At 39.1% G+C, this 24,347-nt stretch overlaps 1 protein-coding gene across 2 annotated transcripts in view; it reads left to right on the forward strand.

The window, feature by feature from the left end:
* The window catches only part of LOC150076831 (MIF4G domain-containing protein), a 117,861-nt gene that overhangs the window by 39,590 nt on the left and 53,924 nt on the right, over nt 1–24,347 (forward strand). For both annotated transcript variants that reach the window (XM_090386208.1, XM_090386209.1), the window contains exon 2: nt 10,142–10,311. In XM_090386208.1, the coding sequence (XP_090242334.1) occupies nt 10,219–10,311 (93 nt within the window). In that variant the 5' untranslated portion in view covers nt 10,142–10,218. The remainder of the gene's footprint in view (nt 1–10,141; nt 10,312–24,347) is intronic.

Consider the following 24,347-nt stretch of genomic DNA (forward strand, 5'->3'; position numbering starts at 1 on the left):
TAAGATTTTAAACATCGCAGAGCATCGGCTGAGAAATGATTATCAACTTCCTTACTGCAAGAGAAATATAGATTACTTTTGCGAGGATTGTGTCATGATGGAAATCTGGAGGTGAACATTTCAGGCGCCAGCTTTCAGTGGTGGCAAAATGGACAGTATCAATGGGACCTTGTTTTGTATGTGAATGGGACATTTCGCTGGACAGAGAGTTGTAGGCGCGTGCTGCAGGTGTTATAAGCTATGTTTACAAATCAAGATCAGCCATCTTGGATTAAGACTGAAGTAATTGGGATGAATTTCAAAGGAATGTTATCATTGCATACAATAGGATGACATCATTCTGCGTCATGCACTGTAAATTCCATGTGCTGCTGGAGACGGTGCTAATCATTTTGCATGACAGTCCAAGATGTAATTTGACTAGTGCTGTGAGAGCGTTATTTCAGCTGCAGCAATGGAAATTCGTAGAGCACTATGTCATCTGTTCCAGAGATTATAAGGGAATCCAGCTGTCGAATACTTGCAAATTAAGTTTTATTTTGTTTTAGTTTTATTTTATAATTTTTTTTAACACCGAAATTTTGCATTTTTGGATAATTAGCATTTATAAACCTTGAATAGGTCATTTTAATGTTGTCTATTAGTAAATGCTTTCTGTTGAACTCTCCTGTCCGACCGTGTGAATTGTGACCCTGAATTCATGTACGCATGACCAAGTCGGCGTGGTTAATTTGCTAAAAAAGGGTGATTAGGTTAAAACGTGCAAATATTTTAAACACTGCTCAGAACTGTACTTATATATGAATAAATATATTACTGATTCAGCGTAAAGTAACATTTTATTATTATCACTTATTTAACAAAACTTCAGTCTATTTCTCAGGTTTACATCATTGAATCTCTCATAAAATTTACCGGCGTCAATAAATCGACTTCCATATTTTCTATTATACAATTTTTCAATGTTCATGGAGGAGAGTCCCCTTTTGAGCTGTGGAAGAACAGAGGACGGAGCCCATCATGCCGTATAGGGTGCCTTGAAGACAGGTTTCTTCAAGCATCCGGCGTCTGTAAGGCCTATCACTGACAAGGCTATCAGAATTTAATTCAAGGATGTTTTTAAGTTCATAAGTCGTTGTTTCGTCTGAACTACACTGCTCGACAAAATTAACAGAAAACGTGGTGAAACTCGTGCAGCCTACGATGAAGCGGGATAAAATTTGATGATGAAATGAGGAGGCAGCGAGAAACTTCGGACAGGTATAAGGGACATTTATTGGAGTTGTATAAGAATCACCAAAAACATTACATTACGCAAGTCAATACGTGATGCTCGAAAATATGGTCACATGACATCAGTACGGTGTATGATCCCCGCCAACGATTAAATAGGTCTGACAGAGGTGAATCATGCTCGATATAAGGGTGTCTATAACATTCTGCGGCAACAAATCCCTTTCTTCAACCAGCACAGACCTTTGTTCGCCAAGTGACCGAGGATTTAGCTGTTGGCGTGCAGTACGACTCCCAAGGGCGTTCGATCGAATTTAAGCCTGTGACCGTGCTGGCCACGGCAGTCGTTGGATATCTTCAGTTTCAAGATATTCTTCCACTACTTGAGTTCTATATGTCGTGCATGAAAAGAAAATCTGGACTAACTGCACTCCTAAAAAGTCGCATATGGGGTTCCAGGATCTGTTTCTCGGTACCTCTACGCAATTACGGTATCCCTATGAAAAACATGAAGAGGGGTGCGGCCGTTGATCATTATTCCGCCCCACACGATTGAATTTCCGTAAGTGTCCCTTTTATCTGATGTTGAAGGGATGGTACTACATTCCTCGTTGTCTCTAGATGAAATAACTTCTAGAATCTGTTTGTAGGCTAAAACGGGACTCCTCAGATAACAGAACCGTATTCCATTTGTCAGGGCTCCACGTTCATGGCACCAGTTTTGACGAGTTCTGCGGTAGTTTGGAGTTAATGGGATACAAACCATTGAGAAAAAATAAATCCAAAGCAAGAAAAATAAATAGAAGAAAGGAAAACGGGAGAGAGAGAGAGAGAGAGAGATCGAAAGAGATAAACAGAGTGAGAAAAAATAAATGGAAAGCAAGAAAAAGAGAAAGGGAAGAAAGAAAAACATGAGAAAAAAATAAATGGAAAATGAGAGAGAGAGGGAAAGAAATTAAAGGAAAAAGACAGGGAGACCCGCTGAGAGAGAGAGAGAGAGAGAGAGGAAAACAGAGCGATGTAGATTAAAAAAAGGGGAGAAGTGAAAGAGAAAGAGACAGAAAGTGAAAGATATAAAGAGGAAAAAAGAAATAAAAAGACTGAAAAAAAAATCGAAAGTAGCAGAAAGATATGAAAAGAAACATAGAACGGCTAAGAGAAAAAGAGAAGATGAATCAGGAGGGGAGTGAAGTGAAATATAGGGAAAAGAGATAAATTGCGAGAGAGATACAGAAAGGAAGAGGATGAAAAAATAAAACGAAAGTAAGAAAGAGAGAGAAGAAAGGAAAAGAAGAGAGGCAAAGTAGAGGAAGAGATGGGAAGAGGGAAGAGGAGGAGAAAGAGAAAAAGAAATGGAAGGAAGGAGAAAAGGCGAAATGAAAAACGGAAGGAGGGAGAAAGGGGGAACTGGAAAACGGATCTGGGGTGGGGGCGATTTATCCCAACATACATATCCGTAAATCTGTTCATAGAATTGTATGTTTTCTTTCATTCATAGGTTTTAGGAAATCCCTTAATGGCTTTTTTATTTATTTTTCTAGTTCTAATTGTAAATTAATTTGCAACTGGAACTTCTTTGTTCTACTTTAATCCAACAGAATGACTTACGCCCGGCCACTGTGCAATTTGATATCATAATACTGTTACCTGTTCATTGTCTTACTAAAAATACATTGGACAAGCTTCCCTTGTACAGAAAAATTACTCACTATCTTATTTCCTGTTAATGCACGCATCCTTACGTGCGTTTTATGTTTTAAACTTTAATATTTATCGATAAGGGGTGGTCGGAAGCGTTTCGTAGTTAAATTTTGAAACCGGAAGTAATGGATGTCAAGTTTGTTCAGTTCTTATTGCGTTTAATGTAACGTAGGTGTATTATATAATAATTCTTTGACATCTCTAGGTACAAAAAATTGTACTTGCAGATTCTAAAGACCACGCTAGTGCTCTCCCAAAATTTTTAATAAAATTTTACACTAAATTTTCTCAGTTTATAAATATCTCACACATTATTCACAGACCCCTGAGGCATCTTCACGAATTTCTTCTAACTGTTGGCCACATTTTTAGAAATGCTATTTTCGCGTATCAAACCTTGCAAAAAAAAAAAAAAAAAAAAAAACAGGATCTCATCACTGACAAGATTTATTTCCATTTTAAGCTACATAAGTCCTCTTCTAAAATACAGCTCAGAGTTTTCATTCTGAGTTCTTAGTGATTGCCAAAGTAGCCACCTGTGGCGCTGCTGTAGTGTAAATAGAAATGGCAATATATACTGGTCAAAAACTATTAGGGTCACCCGGAAAGTTATTTCATCTACCCATGTGTATTGCGTGTGTTCTCTGGTCGATTTGCTTGCTCTGCTGGACGAAAATCCCCGTGTTCTGGGAAAAAACCTTGCTAACTACGCCTGAGACCGACTAACTCAGCCACGGAGTGAAAAAAGCCCTGGTCAGAAAGAGCACAAGCATTTTTTTTCGTTGGTTGGTTGTTGTAGGGTTTTAGGCACATCAGCAACTAATGCCATATTGCACCTTATATAATATGTCGGTAAATTGCTTGCGTGATTTACTGTTTGCTGGATGAAAAACTATGCTCTCTTGGCTGAGACCGACTAACTCGGCCACGTTGTGAAAAATACCCGTAAAAATTCCTCATGTCTTTTCCACTCGGTGTGGAGCGGATGATAATTATAACCACTGTGCCATCCGCGCACACTCAGGTTCTGTAGCTAGCTTGTTCACTGGATCTCACACCAATTACACCAGCCTGGCAATTATACTAATTTTCTCCAGTACAATGTTTCTTGTAAGGCGCCAAACGTTTGAAGCCATTTTTGACTTGCCGTATATGACCCGAGAGAAAGTGCTAGCCAAGCTCTGTTCATCCAAGGTAGTTTGTACGAGATTTGATCAACAACTTCGGTGACTGAACTAATATTTGGGAAATGATGAAGTCTGATGGTTATTCGGAGATCTCCTTCGAAGTAGTCTTGACACTGTATACACCGATTCCAAAGCTTCTGTGACTCCTGCTTCTTTTAGAGTAAGGGTTCCTTGTCGCATTCTGAATAATTTCCCCAGTCGTTGAAAATCTGTGACCTTTCAAGGGAGCGTTATAGGAAACAAAAAATGTGGTAAGTATAGCGGAGGATGGGGAGGGGCACCGCAGTGATGGAGTATTTCGCAAGGAAGTTTTGAATGAAAAGAGGCGAGTGTGCAGATCCGTTGTCCCGATGCAAGCACCAATCCCCAAACCACTCTTCCATCCGTTTTCTTCTCCGAACAGCGTAGCGGAATCACCGTAGAATTGTTTTTTAGTACTTGATTCACCTTCTGATCATTCAAAAAATACAATAAGCATGATCTTCACATTTAATCGAGATTGTCTTGTATTTCTGAGCTTTGTAGAAGATGGAGTCTTCCATTGAGAGGACTGGACCTTTGTTTTCCGGTTGGTTTTTGTTTTCAGCCATACACCCACGGTTCGTCACTAGTAATGAGGAAGAAATAAAGAGTGGGTTTGACATGACCCATAAGAAATACCAATTTCACTAGTTACATTTGCGATAGTTGAACATCGATCACGCCTGATGAGATCACGAACGAATCATTGCTTTTTGAAGTTGAAGGACAGGCAGAACGCCCATCTTCGATAGCAAAGCGGTCCTCTAAATTTTGTGCACCACTGAAAAGCGAAATTTGTTTTTAATATTTAGTGGGTTGCACATTTTCCTAATTGAAAACAATTTAACAGCTTTATAAAATTAGTACCATAAGGTGGTAGATCGATTTCTATTGGATACTCGGAATTTGAATGTCATAGGCGACCCCGTTCACAATAAAATATTTATGAAAAACATTTTGTTCTGTTAATTTTGTCGAGCAGTGTATGTTAATGATATTGTGGTAGTTTACGGTGTTATTTTATTGTAATTTATGGGAATATATGATGAGGTGAATCTGTTTTGACAAAAAAGGGTTAGATATTCAAGAAAAAAACTCTTAGTGGACTGAAAATTTTTTTTGTTTATGAGAAATGAGTATTTTCTCTTTCCATTTCATGCTTCTCCCTTTTTTGTTTTGTTACAGACAGAGAGAATTTATTTAGATTTTTCAGCTGAATTATTTAGTTAAACTGTAATTAGTACGTATTCTCATATTACTCTTCCATTTCTACGTTCTTATTATTCATTTATTTATTTACTCTTATAATTTACACTGTGCTGCCACTTTATTAGGTCCATCTACCTAGTAGCGCGTTGAGTCTCCTTTAGCCTTCAAAACAGCCTGAATTCGTCTAGGCATGGATTGAACAAGATGCTGAAAACGTTGTGCAGGAATTGAGTACCATGCAGACACGAGTGTGTCACGCAGTTCCTTGAGATTCGACGGAGGTGTAGGTCTGCAGCGAACAGCCCTTTCCAGTTCATCCCAAAGATTTTCAATAGGATTGAGATCCGCGGACTGAGCGGGCCACTGCAGCAAAGAAAAGTCATTGTCATGTTCCTGGAACCATTCCATAGTGATTCGGGCTTTGTGCACCGGCGCGTTATCCTGCTGGAAGTAACCATCTGACTAAAGATAAACTGTCAACATGAACGGATGCACTTGGTCAGCAATGATGTTTAGGCACGATGTGGCATTCAGACGTGAATCTATGGGTATCAATGGACCCAACGTGTGCCAAGAAAACATTCCCCACACCATGACACAACCCCCCAACACCTTGCACAGTAGTCATCAGACATGATGGTTCCATGGATTCATGTTGTTTTCACCAAATTCTGAGCCTTCCATCAACATGGTGCACCAGGAACTTCGACTCGTCAGACCAAGCAACTGTTTTCCAATTCTCGATAATCCAGTGCTGGTGTTGCTGTGCCCACAGGAGGCGTGCTCTCTTGTTCTTCATTGATAACAAAGGTACGCGATGTGGTCGTCGGCTGTTGTAGCCCATTCGCGACAAAGTGCGACTAGCGGTCCGTTGCGATATTTTGTTCTGTGCACCAAGGTTGTATTCTGACGTGATGTGCGACGTTGTGGCCCGTCTTGTACAATTCCAGCCATCCTCCTTTGACCTCTCTCATCAATAAGCGATTTTCTTCCACAGGAGTGCCGTTGAGAGGCTGCTTTCTGTTCGTTGCACCATTCTCGATACATCCTTGAAGCTGTGGTGCGTGAAAAGTTCAGGAGAACTGCCGTTTCAGAATGCTTTGTCCAGCACGTCTTGCACTTACTACCATGCCACGTTCGAAGTCCGTTAGATCACTCCTTTTCCCCATTCTTGCTACGGTTTGTAGGCTTAACTGATACTAGAAAGGTTGTTCTGCTGCATTTATATCGACAACTGTGGTCATGTGACTTGCAACCTTGTGTTACAAACCATTTGTGTGCACAGCAGTGGTGTACCTAATAAAATAGCAGCACAGTGTATGTATAATTTGTAAGGTCAATAAGATTGTTAAAAAATAATTATTTTTTTCTTGGGACGATGAAAGGATATAATATTGCATTTAAATATATTTATAGTAAGATTGTTGGCTATATTGCTCCGTGTATATTATCTGTAAATTGCGTGTGTTCTGTGTTCGATTTTCTGTTTGCTGGAGGAAAAACCATGTTATCCTCTCTTGAGACCGACTAACTCAGCCACGTTGTGAAAAATACCCATAAAAATTCCTCACCTCATCAATTGAACTCGAACTCAGGTCTTTTCCACCCGGTGTGGGTAGGACGCCAATCCTACCAACTGTGCTACCCACGAAGGCAAAATGTAGTAAGGGCTGGGGCTGCTTGGATATGATTATTGTGAATTAGACTTATCGCAAGGGATGCAGAACTTTATGTCGTCTGCATAAAGCAGGAATTTTATTCCTTATAGGAAGAAATGGTTTAAATCATTGATATAGATATTAAAGAGAAGAGGGGCCCTATGATGAACCTTTGGAACACCGCTCTGAAAAGAAAAAGGCTTGGAAATGTAGCCATAAAGTGATACTTGATAATGCCTATTCGAGACATAGTCAGGGAGCAAATGGGGGATTGGATTGGTCAAACCGTAAGATTCGGCTTTATGTTTTTATATTCCATGGTTAATAGAATCGAAACTCCTTGAGAGATCAGTATATACGACATCCACCCAACGACTCCTGTCAACTACAGTCGAAACAAATTGCCTGAGTGCAGCCAGGTTTGTGGTCACAGAATTCCCAGAGCGAATCCACGAAGTTCAACGCCCAGTAACGGGTTAAAGTGAGATGGTAATTTCGTGTGAATGATGATATCAAATATTTTGGAAATGCTATTTAAGATAGTTATAGGACGATAGTTATGAGCTTAAAATGTAGATTTATTTTTATTTATATATTTTTATTATTTTGTGTGTGTGTGTGTGTGTGTGTGTGTGTGTGTGTGTGTGTGTGTGTGTGTGTGTGTGTGTGTGTGTGTGTGTGTGTGTGTGTGTGTGTGTGTGTGTGTATTGGTGTAATACACTGCCCTACCATTAATATCCGGAGACACCCCTCCATGGATGGGGAAACAGGTCCTATGCAGGCTACACGTCACAGAACCTGCTATAAATATGCACACTGGGCTTCGAACAGACAATTGCAAACGTGGGCATAAAAAATGACAAAGTCATTAACAGAATTAAGTGACTTCCAACGTGGAATGATAGTAGGATGTCACATATGCAAGCATTCTGTACGAGACACTTTGGGGATCCCTAGGTCAACGTGCAAAGGGCAGAGGAATGGGACTGAATCTGCCAAAAAACGACCTGGTAAACCCCGTAACTAACAGAACGGGACAAGCGAATTCTGCTAAGAGCTGCGCGTAAATCGTAATTTGCCATTGTCTTAAGTCACACAAGCCCTCTGTGAGAGTATTGGGACTAATGTCAGCACTAGTAAAATACGAAGGATACCCCCATGATATGGGTTCACAAGCCATTGATCACCTCAACAAATGCCAGACGCCGATTAACATAGTGTGAGGAGCGCGAATCCTGGACTGTAGATCAGTGGGAAACAGTTCTATGGACAGATGAGTCGAGGTTCGCACTATACCAGTCTGATGGCAGTTCCTGGGTGTGGCGAATGCCAGGAGAACAGTTACTTCCTGATTGTATCCTCCCAATAATGAAGTTTAGTAGAGGCAGTGTCATGGTATGGAGCTCTTTCATGATTTGACTTGGGCACATTAGTCGTTATCGACAAAACCATTAATGTTGGGCAATACCAGGACAACCCGGACAATTATGCACTTCCAACTTTATGGCAGTACTTCGTGGAAGGCCCATATCAGCAAGACAACGCACTATGCCATACTGCTCGGGTCGTAACAGAGTGGGTTGAGGACATGGATGTGGAAAAGTTGGATTGGCCAGCCCAGAGTACTGATCTGAACAATGTCGAGCATCTTTGGGATGTATTGGATCGTCGGGTACGTGCACGTCGAGATCGCCTGAAGAACAAGGCCGAACGGGTGGCTGCGTTAAAGGCCGAGTGAAGGAACATATCACGTGACATTTATAAAAAGTTGGTTGAGAGTGTGTCGCGGAGATTGAAGGCTTTCATAAAAGCAAAGGTTTCAGCACAAAATATTAAATTACAGAATAAAAGCTCTTTTGTTTTTTTTTTTTTTTTGTTTGAAGGCAGATGTCCGGATATTAATGGTAGGGCAGTGCATTTATTGTAAAGTTGTTGTGTGTGTGTGTGTGTGTGTGTGTGTGTGTGTGTGTGTGTGTGTGTGTGTGTGTGTGTGTGTGTGTGTGTGTGTGTGTGTGTGTGTGATACATTCAGTTTTAAAGTGGTTAGGATATATTTCATCCTTAAGTGGTTTTTTAAAATGGAAAAGTATTGAGTTTACTAATGTTGGTAAGCAAAAGTTCTCAACCTATAATAGAAAGAAACAAGATAATCCAATTATATATGTAGTTTATTCAACATCTTCACCTTTCAACTTACACACTTTCTGCAACGCTGTTCCTAGGGTGGGGGGGGATGAGGAAGCTGGAAGCCTAGTTTGGTTAATTTGTCATGCGTTTGATGTGTTGTGTGTGCCGGAGCATTGTCCTGAAAAACAGCACTCCTCTGGTAAGCTTTCCTATACTTTTAGCACTTCTTTCTTCAGTTTGTCCAAACGTGATGAATAGCGCTCAGCAGTTATCCTTTTAACCTTTTCAAAAGACAGATGCCTCGTCTCCAGTTACTCATCCACCAAGTGGCACATGATCAGCGGCTGACTGTGACTTCAGTTCAGGTTCAAAGTCGCATATCCATGTCTCTTCAGTATCATCAATGCGTGTTAAAAACCCTTCACGTTCATGTCGGTAACTGCTTTATAATTTATTTAATCTTTATTCGTTCTTCATCTGTGAGCAAATGTGGAACCCATCCAACGGCCACTTTTCGTTTCTGTAACACCTCAGTTAAAAATCGGTGTACAGATAATTTTGGTATCCAGATTCGTTGTCATAGGATGCACAGACAGCTTCCCTACAGCTTGGATCTGTCTGTGTTATTCTCTAGTTCTCTGAAAAACGCCTTGAAGGTAACCGTTATAAAAAAGATCTTTTACATTGTAAACTGAATTGACGTATGACATGTTTTCTGTTTCGTTTGAAGAATCCCTATACATATGTGCTTGTGTCACATGTGGTGTCATCAAGCACAGGGGAAGCTGGCGGCCGCCTGTGATCCCATGCGTATTAACTAAACGCCGCTTTGCAAAAGTTAAAAACCATCGTTGATGTGATTCAAATATGTCTGTTGTTTCAAAATAAACTCTAAGGCTTTGAGATTGTCAGAACATTGTATAGAAAATATTTACGAGTTAAAAGATACCAATAGCAGACGCGCAGCCTGCCTTGTTTTATTGTGCAATTTGTTCCTATTTTTCAGAAACGAAAGAATCTCGTTAGCGCCTTCACTTCGACACGAGTTCGCCCATCTTTTTTTACGATAATATAGCGATACTAATGAGTCAAGAAGAAGTCAGATCTCCTGGCTTGAATATGGAGCATGGTTTTGTTCGCAAGATAGAGCAGAATCAGCACCTGCGACAGAATCAAGTAAGTAAATAAAGTTCCTTTTTTATTTAGAAAGTTTTTATGCGGAGCACTCGTCTGAGAACTCGATCCAGATTTCTACGAGTTGCTACTCAAAGGTTATGAGAATGGTCAGTAACAACGCGACCGGTCATAATACGAATTTATTTAACAAGATGGTGATAGAATTTACATTTGCCGTAGTTATCTCGCTCTACTTGACTATACACTGAGTTCGTTTTACATTAACAACACTTCCTTTTGTAGGAATGGACTGGTCTATGACGCTGGTGAAGGTTCAAAGTCGGGAACGGCTCTTATAATATTGTAGTTTGCCACTGTGACGAACAGTTTTTGAGTGTCTGCGAGGAAGAATGGGTCAGTGTTGTAATCTTAGAGACTTCGAACGTGGAATTATTGCGTAACTGTGGTCGCTTGTATATATAATTTCACTTACTTATTATTTTTTCTTTAAAATAAATGACTTCCATCTTACTGAAGTCCCGGGCGGACACAAATCGCAACTCTGACTGAAATTTTCAGATAATTCTAAATTCTAGGGTGTGTAAAGCGGTGAGCTAGCAGAGCATGAAGACGACACAAAATTTACATAAATAAGAAACTTTTAATGAGCCTTGTATAAACAAAATTTACATACATACATGCAAATTCCAAATTTTTTTCTTTTTCTTCTTCATCTTATTTCCACGACTTCCGAACTCCGAACTTGAACTCTAAAACAACTCAAACTCGCAACTCACGACTCACGAACTCTCCTCCAAACCCTTTTTCCTCCACAGTTTGAACCTCCTTCCCCAGGACTCTCAACCAATGCTGTGCTTAATTTTTCCCTCTTTCCTAGTTGTTAAAAAAACTTACCAAAACTCTCTCCCTCGTGAACAAACCAAACCCCTCCCTCTCTTTTAATGTTCTTGTTTTCTTGTTTATTTTCGCACTCCAGGAGTACCACTCTTTCATCTATGCCGAGCGCCTCCAAAAGTTATTATTTTTTCGTGTTTACACTTTCCTTGCTAAATGTCGCCAACTTACCTAAAATTGCCACACTGGCTCTGTTTTCTGACGAAAACGCCAGACTTTCCACTCATTCACTTCATGTTTTCTAGTTATGCGGCTTAGATCAAAGGCGCTTCATACTTGGTCCTATTGTTTCTGCTCTTTGCAACATTTTCTCGTTCGTTCGCAAATGCCACTCCTTACCTAGTATGGGCCACTGTTTTGGTTTATTCTCATTTCCCCCTCTTTGAACTGCTTGTTACTTCTTGTTTACGTTTAGCTGCTATTTACTTCACACATTTATAACCTCCCTATTTCTTAATCCAGTATTTTCAAACCTTAATATCTACCATATTCAAACAGTGACCAAGCAACTTACAGGCAGTATACATGGAGCAATATGGCCTTAATATGGCCAGCTCATAATTACGTGTATTCTCAGGTCGGTTTGCTATTTGGTGGATGAAAACCCGGACTTTTAGGCGGAAAAACCATGCGGCTTTCCCCTAAGACCAGCTCAGTCAAGTTGTAGAAAACGACACATAAAAATCCCGTGGCGGGATTCGAACGCAGCCGTTTTTCACGTGGTATGGAAGATCGACAGTTATAATCACTATGCTACCGTGAGGGCGTTAGTGAAGTGCTTTTGGTCTTGATTTAATAACGTTCCATCTAGAAGAGTCACTTTCTCTTTCAATACTTTGGAATCGAAATCGAAATGACGCGGTGTGGTCCTGGTGTATTCGCCCTGGTTACCACATTTAACCTCGCAGATTTCTCTTTGATGGCAGGGGGCTGTTTAAAAGACCTTATCTGTTCCAGAAAACTTCATAACATAGATAACCAAAATAAAAATAATAACGGAAGGATTTCTGTTGCACACGTAGTAGTAGTAGTAGTAGTAGTAGTAGTAGTGGCATGTGATTCAAGAAAGCAAATGTATGAGCTTATGCACATCAGCCAAAAAAAAAAAAAAAAAAATCACACCATTCCCTCCAAATGCCTGTCCAGTTCCTCCTTAAATTTATTCAACCTATCAACTTCCACAACGACAGATGGAAGTTTGTTCCAGCAATTAACCACCCGCTGGCTAAAGGCAAATTTCCGCACATCTATTCTACATCTGTCTTTTCTTAATTTGAATTTATGCCCCCTTAGATTCGTAATCTGAACAAATGGAAGGATCCCATCAGAATTCAACCCATTCAAGGCCTTATATACCTCAACCAAATCACCGCGCAGGTGCCTAGTCTCCAGCCACTGCAATTTGCAGAACTTAAGCCTCTCTTGGTAAGAGGATCCCTTCATTCCCCTCACCAATCTTGTTGCCCTTCTCTGTACACGCTCAAGTAAATCTACATCCTTCCTAAAATGAGGCCTCCAGACCTGTACGCAGTACTCAAGGCGTGGCCTGACCATTGCCTTATACAGAGGGATAATCACCTCCTTTTCCCTGCTAGCAAAATTCCTATATATCATTGACAAAACCCCATGACCTGCCCTGGCAGCCTGTCTGCATTGCTCAGAAAACTTCATATCTGCCTGCACAATTACTCCCAAGTCTTTTTCATTTTCTACCACCTTAAGTGTAGTACCACACAGTTGGTACGTTTCTCTGGGGTTACTTCTACCAATATGCAGTACTTTGCATTTGTCAAGGTTAAATTTCAGTTGCCACTGCTTAGCCCATCTGCCCAAATTATTCAGATCCTGTTGCAGTAGCACACTGCCATTACTGTCATTAACAACCCTGCCAACCTTTGTATCATCTGCAAACTTCGACATTAAGCCTGATATACCTTCATCAATATCATTGATAAATATACAAAACAACAGTGGACCTAACACCGAACCCTGTGGTACTCCACTAATAACATTAGTCCAAGAAGAGCAGCACCCATTGATTACCACCCTCTGTCTTCTCGCACTTAACCATCCTTTTATCCATTGTAGCAAATTACCCTTAAGGGGCTTAGAGGGGAACAGGTATCCTGTGTGTTATCAGACACTCAGCCTAAAACACTGATGGATCCAATATCTCTCTATTACAGAAGATTTAGGAGAAGTCCGGTTGGCCTGCCTCCCTAAAATCCACTCATGCACACCTTCTCGTTGGTAAGCCCTGTTACGTCACTTAGGTGGCAACGAACGTGTAGAGTGGTTCTCTTCAAGACGCCTGGTCAGTGTGAAGAGGAAAAGACCAAACCCTCCAGCAATATGAAAGCACGACGAAACAAATGGCCCTCAGTCCCCAGCAGCTTTCACTCTCCCTCTTACGGCAGCGAGAGGATTAGAGTGGAAGCAGAGGGTGCTAAGAATCTCTGGGTACGACCAGGCTGCCATGCACGGAAACTGAACTTGGCCTGTTATAACGTAAGAACACTCATCGGTGAAGACAGGATATTAGAGCTGGAAAAGGAATTAGAAAATGTGAATTGGAATATCATCGGTTTGGCTGAAACAAGAAGAAGAAATGAATCACTTATAAGTTTCTCAAGTGGAAATCTGCTGTACACCGATGGAAACAGTGAAAGGAGTGAAGGTGGAGTTGGGTTTCTGGTCCATAAAGATTTTCAAAACAACATTTTGGAATTCAAAAGTACATCACCAAGAGTGTCAAGACTAATACTCAAGATTTCTAAGAGATACAAGCTAAAGATTATAATGATTTATGCACCAACATCGAGCCATGATGATGAAGAGGTTGAAGAAATGTACACCGAAATTGAGAGTCTTCTAGATGAGCAGAAAACCCACTACACTATTATTATGGGAGACTTCAATGCTAAGGTTGGAAAAAGACAAAACAGCGCAGAAAGAGGAACTATAGGAAATTTTGGAATTGGTGAAAGAAATGAAAGAGGTGAAAGACTTGTGGAATTTGCAGAATCTCAAGGACTGTCAGTAATGAACACTTTTTTCAAGAAAAGGGTGAACAGAAAGTGGACATGGAAGAGTCCAAATGGATTAACTACTAATGAAATCGACTTCATCCTCACTAACAGAAGATATATTGTGAATGATGTTACCGTCCTGAATAAGGTAAATGTTGGAAGTGATCACAGAATGGTAAGATGTACACTTGATATAGATGTAGGAAAGGAAAGGAAAAAACTGACTCGAGTAAATAATACAAAGGTCTTTGAGATAACAGAAGAGGAGAAAAAGCAGTATGTACTGGAACTTAAGAACAAGTATGAGCTTCTGCAGACTGCTGAGGACCAAGATATCGACGAGGAATATTACAACTTTTTGAAAGTGATAAAGCCCAAGAAACCTATAGGGAAAAAGAAATCCAAAGAAGAAAAAATTAGTCAAGAAACACTTGTCATGATGAACTGAAGACGACAAATGAAGAGCAAGAAAAACACTGACAGGGAGAAAATTGAGTATACTGAGTTATGCAAAGCCATTAGAAAGAGACTCAGAGAGGACATAAGAAGATTTAACACAAGAAAAGTAGAACAAGCATTAAGGGAAAACAAAGGATTTAAATCAGCAGCCATGAGCAGTAATACAGAAAGACAAATGATACTAAAACTGAAGAGTAGCGATGGTGTACTTATAAACAGCAGAGAAGGCATAATTCAAATAGCAGAAGAATACTATAGAGAATTATACAAGGAGCAGGGGAATGATGCCAGCAGTGGGGAAGATGGATTGCAAAGTAGCAACACATACGACATACCCAATATTCTTCCTGATGAGGTAGAGCATGCATTGAAGAAAATGAAGAATCAGAAAGCCCCGGGGGAAGATGAAGTTACTGTAGAGTTGTTAAAATTGGGAGGTAGAGACATAACACAAAAACTGGCAAGGCTCTTCACAAAGTGCATTAGAAAAGGTGTGACGCCTAAGCAGTGGAATAATGCAATCATAGTTTTGCTGCATAAGAAAGGAGATAAATCAGAAATTGGAAATTATAGACCAATTAGCTTGTTATCCCACATCTACAAGTTGTTCACAAGGGTCATTACTAACAGATTAGAAAGAATACTTGATGAGAATCAACCGAAAGAGCAAGCTGGCTTTAGGACAGGATTCTCAACTATGGATCACCTTCATGTAATATCACAGCTAATGGAGAAAGCAAATGAATATAAAACACCACTACGCCTGGCATTTGTGGATTATGAAAAGGCATTTGACTCCATACAGCATAAGGCAATGTTTCGGGCACTGGAAAGACAAGGCATTGATACCCCATATATTATGATTTTGAAGAAAATATACGAGAGTGCTACCTCCTTTATTAGACTAGACAAAGACAGTAGGAAATTTAAAATTGAGAAAGGAGTTCGACAAGGAGACACAATATCTCCGAAGCTGTTTACTGCTGCCCTTGAGGAAGCTTTCAGAAGATTAGACTGGTCGCAGAAAGGAGTCAATGGGAACGGAGAGTACCTAAACCATTTACGATTTGCAGATGACATTGTGGTCATAAGCCACGATCCCAAAGAATTAGAGGAAAATCTTAATCAGTTATGCACAGTTAGTAAGGATTTTGGACTAAAGATGAATATGGATAAAACAAAAGTAATGATGAACAAGTATGCCACAGAAAGGAAAATAATGATTGAAGGAGCAGTAATTGAAAAGGTGGAGTCATATACTTATCTGGGACAAGTTATTAGCTGTAATAATGATAAATGGCTGGAAGTCAAGAGAAGAATAAATTTTGGATGGATAGCATTCAGGAAATATAGTCACATACTGAAGAGCAATATCCCAGTTTGTCTTAAACGTAAAATAATGAACCAATGTATACTCCCCACCATGACTTATGGAAGTGAAACTTGGGCACTCACCAAAAGAATGGAAGAGAAGCTGAGAACTACACAGCGAAGAATGGAACGAATCATATTGGGAATCAGACTGTTAGATAAGAAGAGAAACACATGGATTAGGCAACAAACTCAAGTAAAGGACATTCTTATCAAAACTAAAGAACTAAAATGGTCTTGGGCAGGACACATTGCTCGAAGACATGATGACAGATGGACTAAGAAAATAACAGAATGGTATCCAAGAGGAGCTAGAAGAAAACCTGGAAGACAAAGGCGGAGGTGGATAGATGAAATTCATGAGTTTGTGGGTAGTAAATGGATGTCCAGTGCTCAAAACAGAAGGAACTGGAAAGTTGCTGGAGAGGCCTTCATCCTGCAGTGGATTGAAAATGGCTGATGATGATGATGACCCTTAATACCATTCTACTCCAATTTGTACAATAGTCTTCCATGCGCAACAGTGTCAAAAGCTTTCCTGAAATCCAAATATATGATATCAAAATTATTTTTTGCATCCAGTTCCTTTGTAACCACATCATAATATCCTATCAAATTTGTCAGACAAGACTTTCCCTTAACAAACCCATGCTGTGTCTGAATTATTGCTGCAGTCTTGTCTAGATGATCCTGCAATGCATCTTTAACCAGCGACTCCATTATTTTACCCGGAACAGAAGTTAAACTAACTGGTCTGTAATTACTCGTGTCACCCTTCGATCCCCCTTTGTGAATTGGGGATACTTGAGCAGTTCAAGTCACGTGACTGCTAAATTTGGTAAATGTAGCATTCTTGTTAAAATTGTAAACGATACTGATTTATGTAGTCGTGCAGAAGTGTTAAGAGAACATTATAACCATTAGTTACTTATTTATTTATTTTTTTTTAGTTGAAGAATGCGCAAGGCATATATAATTTGTTTTTTTAATATTCGAAGTCTATAATTTTGAAGTCTAACATTCCTTTTTTGTGACCATAAAAAAGTTTTGGCTCTGTTAAATAATAAAAGTTTATTATTTAACTTTTATTCTGTTCGTCTGTCCGTCCGTTCCGCATGTAACTGAACTCCTAGTGGATGGATACTCATAAAATTTTATATTTAGCTCTTTTAGAAAAATTTGTTGAGCCAAACCAAATTTAATTAAAATTGGAGCAATAGAAACCAGCAGTTATTATTTATTTGTCCGTCCGCATGAGATAACTCGATTCCTAATACATGGATTGTCATAAAATTTTATATTTGTCTCTTTCATAATGATTTACCGAGCCCTCCCAAATTTCATTAAAATGGGGTCAGTAGAAATTCGAAAATTTTTATTTCTTAGTTTTTATACAAATTACATAGGCTATCCATATACCTTGTATTGTAGGTGAAGCGCTGGATATTGTTGCTAGCTGTGCTGATTGGAGGAAGGAATGGACAGTATGCCACATGCGCAGAAACGAATCATGAATTATTACTATATGCTAATACGCTTGAAATGTAACGTAACTGCGTACATTAACTAGACGTTCACAATCTAGTTACTAGATTGTGAACAGAATCACGTTCCAGAGCGTCTATCTGTCCCTTTGTCATACCTACCATGCGACTAAGGGTTGTTGTTGTAGTAGGGTTTTAGGAGCATCAGCGATATTGTTCCTTGTATATTGTCTGTGAATTGCTCTTTTTGCCCTTTTTCTGTGTTTTGTGGTCGATTTTCTGCTTTTCTGGAAGAAAAAGTGGAGTTTCCCGGGAGAAAAAACCATGCTATTCTCGCCTGAGACCGGCAACTCAGACACGTTTTGAGAAAGAACCATAAAAATTCTTCACGTCATCGACGGAACTCGAACTCAGATCTTTTCCATCCCATATGGGGAGGACGGTGATCCTGTGCGATCCACGAAGGCCCCCCCCTGGTCATATCAACTACCCTAGTCTACTACAATGTGACCAAGGTACTGGTAGAAGTTCCGAAATGTGATTCTATTAACAATGGTAATAATCACGGTGTAACACCTGTTACACCTTGATTATTACCATTGTTAACAAAATCACATTTTCATTGGTAGTTATCTCTTAATAGAAATAACCTGCGAAGTAAATAGAATCATGAAACGAGTCTTTTAAAGTCATGATTAGGGAAATAAAAGTTTAGTTGATATACTTTTTTCTAGAGTAGTACCATGCGATTATCATCCTCATACTAACTTATAAATATATTACTTATAATATATACTTAGCATCTCTGCACTTAGCATTTTGACCAAGGAATGGCTTTAGGGGTCAGGTTTTTCCACCGCTCTATTTTGGTTACGTTTCTTTTATGGTTTTGGGATGTGTAATTTCTAGGCTGCCACTGCTTTGACGATTTTCTGACTTTTAATCTCAGGAAAAGACCCGAGCTCGAGTCCTGTCGATGACGTGAGGAATTTTTATGGACCTTTTTCTCAACGTGGCCAAGTTAGTCGGTCTCAGGCGAGGGTACCATGGCTTTATCTTCCGGAAAAGTGGATTTTTTATCCAGCAAACAGCGAATCGATCACAGACCACACGCAATTTACAGACAGTATATACGGAGAAATATGGCCATAGTTGCTGATGTTCCTAAAACCCTATTACAACAATGTGTATTTAGGTAGTGTTTAAGTTTGAATGTCAAATGAAAGATGTTAATTCCAATATACACCGAAGCTTTAATAATAAGAACGACATTATTTCTGTTTGTCCATTTTAATTTCAAAGGTAATTTTTGTCTTTTGTTCATTATTAGACTCAGTTTAGTTGCAGCGACATAAATAGCTGCAGGGTAGCGGACTTGTTGGATGAAGAAAAAAATCCTCACCAATCCCCGTTTTCCTGACCACAAGGACCGGCTTCAGATAAATTTGATAATGCCGAGCTCTTAACCTTTTTATAGGCCCAAAGATAGTTTCAGCAATTGCGATGCTGTTCATTTCTTGGAAGAAATCCAATTATTTTGAGTGATCCATCATTTTCTGGAAGAAATCCAGGAAATGATGGATCACTTGGGAGTCTCCAGTTACAGAAGCTACGCTGTAAAGCGAGGGTTCGTCGTGAGATTCGTATCGTTTTATGAGATATTTTCATACGCCAGTCCGCAATTAAAAGGTAGGATGTAAGCTGTTGAACATTCCATAACAGAGCTTACAGTACTTTTTAGATCTGATTTTCTCTTGTAATATTTTGATTTTTTTTTTGAATGGAAGCTTGTTATGCGTACCATAAGATGCACTTGTCTTTTATCGCGAAAATAAAATGGGATGTGTGCCTAGTATACACCCAATTTCCAAAAAAATATGGAGCTAAGATTTTCTAGCTCCATGAGCATTTATCGTAGACAGCAGTGCATTGGTTGTTGTTATTTGATTTTTTTATTTTTAGAAGCATTAGCAACTAAGGCCATATTGCTCCGGGGATATGCGGTGATCATTTCCTGACCTTTCGGCATCCTCCGTATTTGGTGTTGACGGGCTCGAACGCCGGCCTAATCAAGAAGCGTGTGCTATGCACTGCTGCTTCTGCCCACCTGGCTACGGAGGCGCTGCAGTGCGTTGGCAAGCAAATATAAATGAAATTACAGAATGCAGAGGCATTATTTCTGTCCTCATGGGTTTCACAGTGGTTATAATGACTGTTCTCCCACACCTGGTGGAAAACGCATGAGTTGGAATCCGGTCAATGATACTAGGAATTTTTGTGGATCTTTTTTACAACGTGGATGAGATAGTCTGTCTCAAGCGACGGTTCGTGGATTTTACTCCCGGAAACTCTGGTTTTTCATCCAGAAAATCACAGATCAACTTAAAAACACACGAAATTATAGTTATAATATGCTGACGCCCCAATAGCCTTAATTGCCTTGGGACTTAACACGTACACACTATATATATGTATATGCTGTATATATATATATATATACACAAACATATATAGTGTGGTCATGTACCTAATAGCGTGTTGGACCACGTTATTCGAATTCTATCCGTTCGCACGGATAACAGTCATTATTTGCCTAGGCATGGATTCCACAAGATGTCTGAAGAAGACCTTCATAAGAATCTGCAGCCATTCTGACTGCAAGGCTTTCCACAGTGTTGGAACAGATGACGGATGCGTGTCCGTCCACACGCCTCACTTCTCGTTCCAAAATATCCCACAGGTAATCAATTGGATTGAGGTCAGGCGAATTTGGAGGTCAATCAAGATGAGTGATATCTTCACTGTGTTCCACGTTCCACTGTGCACGGTGGGTCGAGGAACACAGTGAATAGGGTGCCAAATTTTAGCCAAAAAGTATAAAAAAAAAGTTAAAATGAAAAGATAAAAAAAAAGAAAATACAAATAAAATAAAGATGTCATTATTTCAAATGCTGTGCGAGTACGGAGTTAATATGATTTAATTTACTTCTCTACATTTCTGAGAAATTTTTAATATTTCAAAGGTAAATAATGCTTTTAGCGAAATTATCTTTTAATATGCGACACGGGATTAAAGTGAGCCACTCCGCAATTTGATTGGCTGTAACTCAGTTACTCAACCACTCAACAAAATGTTTTGTAGCTCAACCACCCAGCAAAATGTTTTACAGTTTACAAAAAGCCCTATCTCAATCTGCCTTTGTGATTTTGGGAATTCCGATTTCATGGTTTATCTTGAGCGCCAGTTGATTGCAGCTAGTGTAAGACCGCTCCTTGGTTTTCATCTTCTTTTTGACAAGTTGACAAAAAATCGGCCATTTTGTTTCCAAGTTTGTTATCCGCAGTAATTCATTTATTATGGGCATTTTTCCAAGCGGATATTTGCCAATCTGCTGGCTTAGAGAAGGAAGGAACCAACAGCAAGAAGGAAAGATTTTTTTTTAAACGTGCTCTCTGTCTCTCTTGTGATTAAAGATGAAACTCCCTCTTCCAAGAAAATAATGCCATTCTGCCTTACTGGAACAAACTACGGTTTGAGAACGTTCTTTGCGTTTGAAAACGAAGACTTAAAACTTAGAAAACTATATAAACATAAAGTTTAAAATAACTTATATAATTTTAAAGTATTAAAAAGGATGGTCTTGTCATGAGTCCAGAAGAGCTATTCCGGCTTCAATCTCTTCACCTTTAAGATGGCGACGTCTTAGCCAGTTTTGATTGTCCGAGTAGTATGGTTCGATTTCCTATTTTGCTGGATGAAAAACTTTGAATTTTTCCACCGAGGCCGAATAACTCATTTACAATGTGAACTAATTTCATCCAGCAAGACAGGCAATAGAATACAGATAGTTATGTTGTGTCTGGTCCTTGCCGGTAGTACCGTTGTTATTATTCACCATGCTATCACACCAGATGAAAGGATGGTGAATTGCAATTAATTGGACTTTTTCATAACGTGGCCGAGTTAGTCCCAGATGAAAGTCGCATAGTTTTCACCTGGAAATTCAGGTTTTTCATCCAGCAAACACCTAAGAATTCACACAATATGCCGCCTCATTGCCTTATTAGCTTTTGCGCTTAAACACTAACACACTGCGTCTCATAAGTCACGCAACAACAGCAGTCTTTCCACAACAGTCTTTCAACTGTTGTTGTATCGATATTGTTGGTATTGCAACCATGTGACGCTAATGAAGAACGGGCTGACCTCTAAGGCCCTCCTGGGTAGCGCAGTTGGTAGCATCGCTGTCCTCCTCACACCGGGAGGAAAAGACCTGAGTTTGAATCCCGTCAATGACGGTAGGAATTTTTATGGGCCTTTTTCCCAATGTGGCTGAGTTAGTTGGTGTCAGGTGAGGGTAGTCTGGTTTTTCTCCCAGAAACTCGGGTTTTCCATCAAATCATAAAATCGACCTTAAAACACACGCAATCTACACGGTGCAACATGGCCTTAGTTGCCCATGCTCCTAAAACCCAAAAGGAACCAACCTAACCTTTAAGCAGTAACTCACTGTACGCTGGTCAACCAAAGTTGCCAAGAGGAAGAGGACATCCTGACCGCAGGCCACGTGATTCTGCCCATCCTATCACACGGTTAGTTTCGGTTTCTGTATTCTGGCCATTTCTTCTAATATTTCATGCTGTTACAAACCAACGTGTGCTGAGGAATGTTTGAAAACCATGTAAGTTATTTTAAGTTTCAGTTAAAATATAATTTTTAGATTTTTTTTATGTATTGTATAATTTTTAAAGTTTTTTTTTTTTTTTTTGCTTCAGTATTAAAAGCGTCTGCTATTCACTAGGTCAATAAAAACGGAAAAATTGCGCACGTCTTAATTAAAACTAATATAGGCGACTTCTGTGTGTGTAACAAAAGTACAGAAACACAAATTTCCTGCTTTTGTAAAGTATATTTTAATGTCTTACAAAGTGGTCTTATTTCCATGTAATAGGTAGTATATAAGTCACTAAGACTAAGGATATCGTGAAAGGGTGCGTTTTTTGACTTCCGGTAATTTTATGTTAGTGGTTTCCTGTTACAACTTTGTTTACTTAACTTGTGATATGTAAACGGAGGAATTTAATGTTATTTTGAAGAAATGACTTTGAATATTTTTTTGTTAAAGGTTAAATTCTTGACATGTTAGTGAAATGTCAGAATTATTTGAAAATAGCCACCTCAGTTTTTTTTTATTTATTTTTTATTGAGTATACATACTCTGAAATATTATTTCACCACTTAATGACTACTTCGCCATTATAAACACACTCGAATTTCGAGGAGATGGACCATGTACATTAGGATACATTAATTAACAATAAAATAGAAATAAAAAGATATCGTGAGAATGGTTAATTAATAATGTTTGGCGAAAAAGTTATATATGTCACTTACTGTGTTGTAAGCAAACCGCATTAACTTTATGGCACAAACGTTTCTATAATTAAATTTAAAATTTCCATAAAGCCACTGATTAGAATTTATAATTTAATTATTAAAAGATTTTAATAGGTTTAAAATGTGGGAATTGTGTTCATTTGGCTGGTGGGGACTCCTAACAACAGTTTATTGTCAGAATAACAATAAACTTAATTGTTTAGCCCCCCCCCCTCAAGAATGTACTGTATACAGTTGTCCCTTTTGACAAGTATTATTGCTGTTCATTCATTTATAATAATTATTATAACACAATATATATTTCGTAAATATTATTAAGAAAATTGTGTTCCATAATTTATTTGTCCCAATAAGTTTATACTTCCTTTAAATGCAATTTCTGAGCTGTTTGTTAAAAAATTAAAAAAAAAAAAAAAAAATGAATGAAAGTGAGCCGTTAGCCAAGATACTTGCTTGTCTAAGATAATTCTAGCTTTAAAATTTTCTTTACAAGTTCAAAAGAACAAGTGTAGTAAAGTTTGCCATGCATCCTTATTTTTGTTTTATTTTATTTTTTCACTTGATGAGTTTCTTGTACCTTGATTCCTAGGCGCCTCTGTAGCCAGGTGAGCAGGAGCAGCAGTGCGAAGCACACGCTTCTTAATTTAGACCGGGGTTCAAGCCTGTGACCACCACATACGGAGGATGTGGAAAGGTCAGGGAATGACCACCACATATCCCCGGAGCAATATGGCTTTAGTTGCTAATGCTCCTAAAAACCAAATAACAACAACAACCTTGATTCCTGTTGCCACCACCACCTTTTTATTCAGTTCCAGATGATGCTGTAGCTTGGTTGCTAGTATTTTGACTTGTCATCGTAGCAGTTATTATTAGATTAGAACGCTTTGATTGAGATGCAAGTTTCATCATTAATAAAATAAATTTTTTATTCCCTTCTTTTTTATGTGTTACACTGCTGGGCTAAAATACAAAGTGTAGGAGGGCCGAACCTAATATTTCAGAAGCGATGAAGCTTACCATCTGATTAGGATGACCTCCTTTGAGGTAGTCTCCTTGCATGGTATAAACACCACATGCAAGGATTCTGCCAATCCTGGAAGCATTCTTGACTTCTTTTGGAGTTGCCAGTAGTATCTGTTGTGTTTGAAATAATTTGTCAATTGTTGAAAATTGTGACCTTTTAAGTACTTTAAGCTTGGGGAAAAAAATGATGTCCCAGGGAGCTAAATCCTGTATAGCAGTTAGGGACCACAGTGATGGAATGTGCATCAAAACATTAGTAGTAAACTAGTAAGCATGGATTTACTGGGGGTGCTGTAGCTCCAGGGCTCCAAAGATTCTGGATAGTGTCCCCCACCCACATACATTACCAATGCAGTTACTATAAGAAGTTTTTTAGCTTTCAGTATTTGTGTGCCAGGGCCCCCAAACTACCTA

This window comes from Mastigoproctus giganteus, chromosome 12 (assembly GCF_048544385.1).
Source record: "Mastigoproctus giganteus isolate SK-2022 chromosome 12, ASM4854438v1, whole genome shotgun sequence".
NCBI classification, from domain to species: domain Eukaryota; kingdom Metazoa; phylum Arthropoda; class Arachnida; order Uropygi; family Thelyphonidae; genus Mastigoproctus; species Mastigoproctus giganteus.